Raw genomic sequence first — 9,984 nt, 5'->3', positions numbered from 1 at the left:
GACATGGGGCGGTGCAAAAGTGGCTCAGTGGCAGAGTTCTCACCTGCCATGCTGGAGACCCGGGTTCGATTCCCAGTGCTTGCCCATGCTAAAATAAATAAATAAATAAAATAAATGGGGACACGTGGGAGGGTTAAATGGGATAATGCGAGTATGGAAACCACGCGCAGGGCAATAGCAGGGGCTCAATGCACAGTGTCAGTCCGGATTATTACAGCCCCCAAATCGAAGTATTTGCAAAGTGTGAGGAGGCTTTGCAGTATGTCCTGTAATGGATCTTCTGGCATTGCTCTCCTTGCTGATTGCATTTTACATGGTATGGCTGTCAAATCCATCCCATATTTACATTCATGCCATAAAGTAAGCTTTCACTTATTTTGTGCTGGGGCTTTAAGAGGTACTCCTTCCAACTGCCAAAACCGCTCAGCAACTTCCTGGGAGAGAGGAGCACAGGAAACATCAGTTGAGCAAATTGTTTTCTTTTCTGTTACTGTCTCATCTAGGGGGTGGGCACGGCCCGCGCTGGGAGAGCTGGTGGGAACCAGCTGGGGGGGGGGAAGGACGCCCTTCGGCTGTACAGAACAGGAGAAAGTCCTGGATCCCGAGCTCCCAGGGTCCTGGAGAAAGGAGAAGCTTCACTGCGAATCCGAATTCCACTGTGGACAAATGGTCCTCTGCCTGGCCAGACTTAATTTCCTAAAATCACTCTAAGAATGTTTTGTAAGACAGCTGTGTTGAATAAACTGACTCAAATGCCACGGTGATTTAACGTCTGCTTTGCTACGAAGTTAGCGGTCCTTGGCCAGCCTTGCTCTCTTCGCATTTTCCGTGGTGTTTATTCTTGAGCTTAGCAACCAACAAAACTTTGAGTGGAATATCAATATTTAAGGGTGACGTGTATTTCTAGTTTACTAATTGAGCCATAGATCAACTGAGTTTATGTGCTTTACATTTTTATACTTCTTTCTGATTCTTTTTAATTCTGAATCCTTGATATTTAGGCTCCCCCCTCCGCCCCCCACTATTCACAATCTTTCAAATTTTGGAAAAATGTTTCTTTAGCTCACATAAGAGACTTGGAATTGAAGTGTTGGCGGATATACAAATCTGGGAACATGGGGATATTTTATTACAGGATCATAAAGCCACAAATACACAAACAGGGCCCTTGTTTATCTTATAGAATGACAAACTGAAATCCCCCCTTAGTGTAGATATTATTTTCATCAAATAGCTATAAATTTATGTTTCTCACTGTAAAAATATTTTAAGTGAAAAAAAATAGGGTCAACTTTTATTGAAAGCAAATTTTAACCAAGCAGGTTTTGTTTTTATGCCATTTTTAAAAATGCTGAAAAATTCGTATTTTATTCGTATAATAGAATTATAGTTTTTTTTAACCTTAGAAAGGATTCGAAAGGATTTACTCCAAGCTAATTTTACAGAGTCTAAAAATAAAATATTTTTAAGAGACAGTAAAGGCGTGTTTCCAGCATCCCACTGAACAAGGCCAGGGAACATATTCCTGTTTTCGCCTCATCCCGAGCCGTCTTCCACCCCCACAGGCTTCCGGGCTTCCTTCTTTTATGACCCCCTTTTCAGATGCGGACCCCGCCGTCCGCCCGCCCGGGAGGACAGTGACTGAGGCTGGGGGGCTCCGAGACGCGCCCAGGGACCTTCACGGAGGAAGCAGAGCTCAGGCCACTCCTTGGGCCCTGGGAGCCTCCTGGGCTCCGGCGGTGTCCTGGGAAGGTGACCAGGAGGTCGGGGCTCCTCCCTCTCCCTCGGCCGCGTGACACCGCCATCTAGGCCGCAGGGCCGCACGTGGCCCCCGCGCCACCGTCCAGTCGCCGCGCCCGCCACCGCGGGGACCCGGGGCAGGGGATTCGGGGCAGGGACCCGGGAGCCGCCGCCATGCGGTTCCGGTTCGCGGTGGTGGTGCCGCCCGCGGGGTCCGGGGCCCAGCCCGAGCTGCTGGTGGCAGGGTCGCGGCCCGAGCTGGGGCACTGGGAGCCGCGCAGGGCCGTGCGCCTGGGGCCCGTGGGGACCGGGACCCGGACGCTGTGCGAGCCCGGCCTATGGGTCGGCGACGTGGACCTGGCGCCCGAGGAGGCGGCGCGGGATGGGGCGGAGCCGGGCCGCGTGGACACGTTCTGGTACAAGTTCCTGCGCAGGGAGCCGGGCGGGGACTTCTGCTGGGAAGGTACGCGGCCGCCACCCCGCAGCGCGACCCCGGCCTCCTGCGCGCGTCCCCGGGAAAGCGTGTGTCCTGCCCGCGCTGCCCCGCCCCCGCGCTGTCCCGGCCTCGCGCCCCCCACCCCCCCGCGCTCCCCCGCACCCCGCGCGGCCGGGTCCCCGCGCTGCACCGGCCTCCGCCCCCCGCGCTCCCCCGCCCCCGCGATGTGCCGGCCTCGCGCCCCACCCCGCCCTCCCCGCTCCTGCGCTGCCCGCCCCCCGCGCTCCCCCGCCCTCCCCGCCCCCGCGCTGTCCCGGCCTCGCGCCCCCCCCCCGCCCTCCCCGCTCCTGCGCTGCCCGCCCCCCGCCCCCCGCCCCCCGCACTCCCCCGCCCCCGCGCTGTCCCTGCCTCGCGCCCCCCCCCACGCTCCCCGCCCCCCGCGCTGCCGGGGCCCCGCGCCGCGGACGCCCGTCGCGGGCGCCACGGTTGCGTTCCCTGGTCCCACGCCCCGAGCATTGCGCCCCCCGAGAGCCCTGAGCCAGGCCCGCGCCGTTTCCCGGGGGGTCGGTTCAGCTCGGCCCGAATCGTTTACGTGCGCGCTTTGGGGGATCCTCAGCGTGCGACGCTCGTGCCATGGGAACGTGATCCAACCAGTGAATGGCTGAACTGCAGCAAGTTACTCACTGTAGAGCTCTGTGAGTTTTCCCCCGAAGATTTTTAGAGTGAAGTAATGGAACGATATTAAGAACCTTTCCTTTCTGGGAACGCTGTTTTTCATCCTGGATATATGACAATCGAAATATGTCCTGATTTTTAAAAATGTAAAAACAATACACGATGTTTACAAAAACAATCAAATACAGAAATATGCACGGTAAAAACATAGTGTCTCTTCAATATTACACAAATCTATGTGTGCACGTGTTTACAAAAATTGTATCATTTATATATATATATATATATATACAAATCTTGCTTTTTTATTTTTTATTTATTTTATTTTATTTTTTTATTAACGGAAAGAAAAAAAAAAGAAATTAACACAACATTTAGAAATCATACCGTTCTACATATGCACTCAGTAATTCTTAACATCATCACATAGATGCATGATCATCGTTTCTTAGTACATTTGCATCAGTTTAGAGGAACTAGCAACACAACAGAAAAAGATATAAAATGTTAATATAGAAAAAAGAAATAAAAGTAGTAATAATAGTAAAAAAACAACAACAACAAACAAACAAGCAAACAAAAACAAAAAAAACCCTATAGCTCCGATGCAGCTTCATTCAGTGTTTTAACATGATTACTTTACAATTAGGTATTATTGTGCTGTCCATTTTTGAGTTTTTGTATCTAGTCCTGTTGCACAGTCTGTATCCCTTCAGCTTCAATTACCCATTGTCTTACCCTGTTTCTAACTCCTGCTGGACTCTGTTACCAATGACATATTCCAAGTTTATTCTCGAATGTCCGTTCACATCAGTGGGACCATACAGTATTTGTCCTTTAGTTTTTGGCTGGACTCACTCAGCATAATATTCTCTAGGTCCATCCATGTTATTACATGGTTCATAAGTTTATCTTGTCTTAAAGCTGCATAATATTCCATCGTATGTATATACCACAGTTTGTTTAGCCATTCTTCTGTTGATGGACATTTTGGCTGTTTCCATCTCTTTGCAATTGTAAATAACGCTGCTATAAACATTGGTGTACAAATGTCCGTTTGTGTCTTTGCCCTTAAGTCCTTTGAGTAGATACCTAGCAATGGTATTGCTGGGTGGTATGGCAATTCTATATTCAGCTTTTTGAGGAACCGCCAAACTGCCTTCCACAGTGGTTGCACCCTTTGACATTCCCACCAACAGTGGATAAGTGTGCCTCTTTCTCCGCATCCTCTCCAGCACTTGTCATTTTCTGTTTTGTTGATAATGGCCATTCTGGTGGGTGTGAGATGATATCTCATTGTGGTTTTGATTTGCATTTCTCTAATGGCCAGGGACATTGAGCATCTCTTCATGTGCCTCTTGGCCATCCGTATTTCCTCTTCTGGTAGGTGTCTGTTCAAGTCTTTTTCCCATTTTGTAATTGGGTTGGCTGTCTTTTTGTTGTTGAGTTGAACAATCTCTTTATAAATTCTGGATACTAGACCTTTATCTGATATGTCGTTTCCAAATATTGTCTCCCATTGTGTAGGCTGTCTTTCTACTTTCTTGATGAAGTTCTTTGATGCACAAAAGTGTTTAATTTTGAGGAGCTCCCATTTATTTATTTATTTCTTCAGTGCTCTTGCTTTAGGTTTAAGGTCCATAAAACCACCTCCAGTTGTAAGATTCGTAAGATATCTCCCTACATTTTCCTCTAACTGTTTTATGGTCTTAGACCTAATGTTTAGATCTTTGATCCATTTTGAGTTAATTTTTGTATAAGGTGTGAGATATGGGTCTTCTTTCATTCTTTTGCATATGGATATCCAGTTCTCTAGGCACCATTTATTGAAGAGACTGTTCTGTCCCAGGTGAGTTGGCTTGACTGCCTTATCAAAGATCAAATGTCCATAGATGAGAGGGTCTATATCTGAGCACTCTATTCGATTCCATTGGTCGATATATCTATCTTTATGCCAATACCATGCTGTTTTGACCACTGTGGCTTCATAATATGCCTTAAAGTCCGGCATCGCTAGACCTCCAGCTTCGTTTTTTTTCCTCAAGATGTTTTTAGCAATTCGGGGCAACCTGCCCTTCCAGATAAATTTGCTTATTGGTTTTTCTAATTCTGAAAAATAAGTTGTTGGGATTTTGATTGGTATTGCATTGAATCTGTAGATGAGTTTAGGTAGGATTGACATCTTAATTATATTTAGTCTTCCAATCCATGAACACGGTATGCCCTTCCATCTATTTAGGTCTTCTGTGATTTCTTTTAGCAGTTTTTTGTAGTTTTCTTTATGTAGGTTTTTTGTCTCTTTGGTTAAATTTATTCCTAGGTATTTTATTCTTTTAGTTGCGATTGTAAATGGGATTCGTTTCTTGATTTCCGCCTCAGCTTGTTCATTACTAGTGTATAGAAAAGCTACAGATTTTTGAATGTTGATCTTGTAGCCTGCTACTTTGCTGTACTCATTTATTAGCTCTAGTAATTTTGTTGTGGATTTTTCTGGGTTTTCTACGTATAGTATCATCGTCTGCAAACAGTGATAGTTTTACTTCTTCCTTTCCAATTTTGATGCCTTGTATTTCTTTTTCTTGCCTAATTGCTCTGGCTAGAACTTCCAACACAATGTTGAATAATAGTGGTGATAGTGGACATCCTTGTCTTGTTCCTGATCTTAGGGGGAAAGTTTTTAATTTTTCCCCATTGAGGATGATATTAGCTGTGGGTTTTTCATATATTCCCTCTATCATTTTAAGGAAGTTTCCCTTGTATTTCCTATCTTTTGAAGTGTTTGCAACAGGAAAGGATGTTGAATCTTGTCAAATGCCTTCTCTGCATCAATTGAGATGATCATGTGATTTTTCTGCTTTGATTTGTTGATATGGTGTATTACATTAATTGATTTTCTTACGTTGAACCATTCTTGCATACCTGGGATGAATCCTACTTGGTCATGATGTATAATTCTTTTAATGTGTTGTTGGATACGATTTGCTAGAATTTTATTGAGGATTTTTGCATTTGTATTCATTAGAGAGATTGGTCTGTAGTTTTCTTTTTTTGTAATATCTTTGCCTGGTTTTGGTATGAGGGTGATGTTGGCTTCATAGAATGAATTAGGTAGTTTTCCCTCCACTTCGATTATGTTGAAGAGTTTGAGGAGAGTTGGTACTAATTCTTTCTGGAATGTTTGATAGAATTCACATGTGAAGCCATCTGGTCCTGGACTTTTCTTTTTAGGGAGCTTTTGAATAACTAATTCAATCTCTTTACTTGTGATTGGTTTGTTGAGGTCGTCTATTTCTTCTTGAGTCAAAGTTGGTTGTTCATGTCTTTCCAGGAACCTGTCCATTTCTTCTAAATTGTTGTATTTATTAGCGTAAAGTTGTTCATAGTATCCTGTTATTACCTCCTTTATTTCTGTGAGGTCAGTAGTTATGTCTCCTCTTTCATTTCTAATCTTATTTATTTGCATCCTCTCTCTTCTTCTTTTTGTCAATCTTGCTAAGGGCCCATCAATCTTGTTGATTTTCTCATAGAACCAACTTCTGGTCTTATTGATTTTCTCTATTGTTCATGTTTTCAATTTCATTTATTTCTGCTCTAATCTTTGTTATTTCTTTCCTTTTGTTTGCTTTGGGATTAGTTTGCTGTTCTTTCCCCAGTTCTTCCAAGTGGACAGTTAATTCCTGCATTTTTGCCTTTTCTTCTTTTCTGATAAAGGCATTTAGGGCAATAAATTTTCCTCTTAGCACTGCCTTTGCTGCGTCCCATAAGTTTTGATATGTTGTGTCTTCATTTTCATTTGCCTCTAGGTATTTACTAATTTCTCTTGCAATTTCTTCTTTGACCCACTTGTTGTTTAAGAGTGTGTTGTTGAGCCTCCATGTATTTATGAATTTTCTGGCACTCCGCCTATGATTGATTTCCAACTTCATTCCTTTATGATCCAAGAAAGTGTTGTGTATGATTTCAATCTTTTTAAATTTGTTAAGACTTGCTTTGTGACCCAGCATATGGTCTATCTTTGAGAATGATCCATGAGCACTTGAAAAAAAGGTGTATCCTGCTGTTGTGGGATGTAATGTCCTATAAATGTCTGTTAAGTCAAGCTCATTTATAGTAATATTCAGGTTCTCTATTTCTTTATTGATCCTCTGTCTAGATGTTCTGTCCATTGATGAGAGTGGTGAATTGAAGTCTCCAACTATTATGGTATATGTGTCTATTTTCCTTTTCAGTGTTTGCAGTGTATTCGTCACGTATTTTGGGGCATTCTGGTTCGGTGTGTAAATATTTATGATTGTTATGTCCTCTTGCTTAATTGTTCCTTTTAATAGTATATAGTGTCCTTCTTTGTCTCTTTTATGTTTTACATTTGAAGTCCAATTTGTTGGATATTAGTATAGCCACTCCTGCTCTTTTCTGGTTGTTATTTGCATGAAATATCTTTTCCCAACTTTTCACTTTCAACCTATATTTATCTTTGGGTCTAAGATGTGTTTCCTGTAGACAGCATATAGAAGGATCCTGTTTTTTAATCCATTCTGCCAGTCTATGTCTTTTGATTGGGGAATTCAGTCCATTAACATTTAGAGTTATTACTGTTTGGATAATATTTTCCTCTATCATTTTGCCTTTTGTATTATATATATATATCATATCTGACTTTCCTTCTTTCTACACTTTTCTCCATGCCTCTCTCTTCTGTCTTTTTGTATCTGACTCTAGTGCTCCCTTTAGTATTTCTTGCAGAGCTGGTCTCTTGGTCACACATTCTCTCAGTGACTGTTTGTCTGAGAATGTTTTAATTTCTCCCTCATTTTTGAAAGACAATTTTGCTGGATATAGGAGTCTTGGCTGGCAGTTTTTCTCTTTTAGTAACTTAAATATATCATCCCACTGTCTTCTAGCTTCCATGGTTTCTGCTGAGAAATCTACACATAGTCTTATTGGGTTTCCCTTGTATGTGATGGATTGCTTCTCTCTCGCTGCTTTCAAGATCCTCTCTTTCTCTTTGACCTCTGACATTCTAACTAGTAAGTGTCTTGGGGAACGCCTATTTGTGTCTAATCTCTTTGGGGTGCGCTGCACTTCTTGGATCTGTAATTTTAGGTCTTTCATAAGAGTTGGGAAATTTTCAGTGATAATTTGTTCCATTAGTTTTTCTCCTCCTTTTCCCTTCTCTTCTCCTTCTGGGACACCCACAACACGTATATTTGTGCGGTTCACATTGTCCTTGAATTCCCTGATACCCTGTTCAAATTTTTCCATTCTTTTCCGGATAGTTTCTGTTTCTTTTTGGAATTCAGATGTTTTATCCTCCAAATCACTAATTCTATCTTCTGTCTCTTTAAATCTGTCATTGTAGGTATCCATTGTTTTTTCCATCTTTTCTACTTTATCCTTCACTTCCATAAGTTCTGTGATTTGTTTTTTCAGTTTTTCTATTTCTTCTTTATGTTCAGCCCATGTCTTCTTCATGTCCTCCCTCAATTTATCGATTTCGTTTTTGAAGAGGTTTTCTATTTCTGTTCGTATATTCAGCATTAGTTGTTTCAGCTCCTGTATCTCATTTGAACTATTGGTTTCTTCGTTTGACTGGGCCATATGTTCAATTTTCTGAGTGTGATCTGTTATCTTCTGCTGGCGTCTGGGCATTTAGTCAGATTTCCCTGGGTGTTGGACCCCACAGGTTGAAAGATTTTTCTGTGCAATCTCTGGGTTCCGTTTTTCTTATCCTGCCCAGTAGGTGGCGCTCGTGGCACACGTTTGTCTACGGGTTCCACCAGTGAAAGTTGCTGTGGGTCCTTTAACTCTGGAAAATTCTCGCCGTAGGGGAGGTTCGGCAGCCGAAGCGTCTTGGAAGAGTGCCAGCCGGCCTGGGGTTCCGAACGCGGGCAGGGTCGCCGGCCGCCGCAGCACGGGAGTGCGTCCGGCCGAATTAGCTAGTCGGCCCGGGGCGCCAAGCGTGGCAGGAGGGCGCCAGCTGTCGCAGCCCGGGAGAGTGCACTGTTCCCAGCCGGACCAGGGAGTCACTTGTTTGGAAGGGACCCCCCGGTCACTGTTCTCCGCAGTCTGGGGATTTCCGACCCAACTCTCTCAGTTGGTCCGGGGGGCCTCGCATGGTGGGGGCGCCAGCCGCCGCGGCCTAAGGGGACCGCCTGTCTAATTCTGCCAGCTGGCCTGGGAAGGTGGAAGGGAGGGACTCCGGCCGCTTGCCGTCCCACCCAGGAAAGCCCGTGCCCCTCGGTGATCTCACCGGAGCTAGTTTTCCCAGACACTCAGCTGTTGCAGGATGGGGTACACCGTCCCTTTGATCTCCCTCGTGGCTCTGGGAGCTGCTCTGTATTATCTCCACTCCCCCAGTAGCTGTTCTGGAGGAGGAAAGGTGAGGGTGGCAAGGCTGTCGAGGCTGGTAGTGGAGGAGCCGGTCCAAATCTTGCTTTTTAAAGCTTAATATGTTATGGATAAATTTTTGTGGCATTACATATAGTTATATTTGATTATTTTAACAGAATATAATTTTCTAATGTTAGGATGTTTGATGCACAAAAGTTTTTAATTTTGAGGACGTCAATTTATTTCTTCTTTTGTGGCTTGAGCTTTTGGGGGCATATCTAAGAACCACTGCCAGATCCAAAGACGTTCTCTTGTGTTTTCGTCTAAGATTTTTATGGTCTTAGATCTTATATCTAAATAGTCCTCGATCCCAGTTTTTGTGTGTGTTAGTTTTTGTGTGTGTTAGTTTTTGTGCATGGCATGAAGTAGGGATCCAACTTCGTTCCTTCTCCTCTGGATGGTTTCTTGACAGCACCATGTTTTTGGAGAGACTATTCTTTGCCCTATTGCGTTGTCCTGGCTGCATGCCAGTTGAGGTGCGGGTTTATTTCTGGTCTCTCTATTCCATTCCACTGCTGTAATTACTGTAGCTTTGCAGAAGCCCAAACGGGTGAGAACTCCAGCATTGTTCTTTTTTTCCAAGACTGTTTGGCCATTCTGAGCCCCTTGAAATTCCATATGAATTTGAGGATGGGTTTTTCAGTTTCTACAAAAATGGCCATTGGGATTTTGATAGGGATTGTTCTGCATCTGTGTTTGAAGTTCAAATTCAAGAGTTCAGAGTTGGTAGCAATAAACCCCAG

The 9,984-nt window shown here is 44.1% G+C and overlaps 1 protein-coding gene across 1 annotated transcript in view; it reads left to right on the top strand.

Moving 5' to 3' along the window:
• Positions 1–1,828: 1,828 nt before the first annotated feature.
• The window catches only part of EPM2A (EPM2A glucan phosphatase, laforin), an 86,706-nt gene continuing 78,550 nt past the window's right edge, over positions 1,829–9,984 (top strand). The window contains exon 1 of the mRNA XM_077143389.1: positions 1,829–2,203. Within this exon, the coding sequence (XP_076999504.1) occupies positions 1,915–2,203 (289 nt within the window). The 5' untranslated portion in view covers positions 1,829–1,914. The remainder of the gene's footprint in view (positions 2,204–9,984) is intronic.

The sequence above is a fragment of the Tamandua tetradactyla genome, chromosome 25 (genome assembly GCF_023851605.1).
Source record: "Tamandua tetradactyla isolate mTamTet1 chromosome 25, mTamTet1.pri, whole genome shotgun sequence".
NCBI lineage: Eukaryota > Metazoa > Chordata > Mammalia > Pilosa > Myrmecophagidae > Tamandua > Tamandua tetradactyla.
The sequence above is the reverse complement of the archived record's forward strand: the minus strand, read 5'-3'. Positions and strand labels throughout refer to the sequence as shown.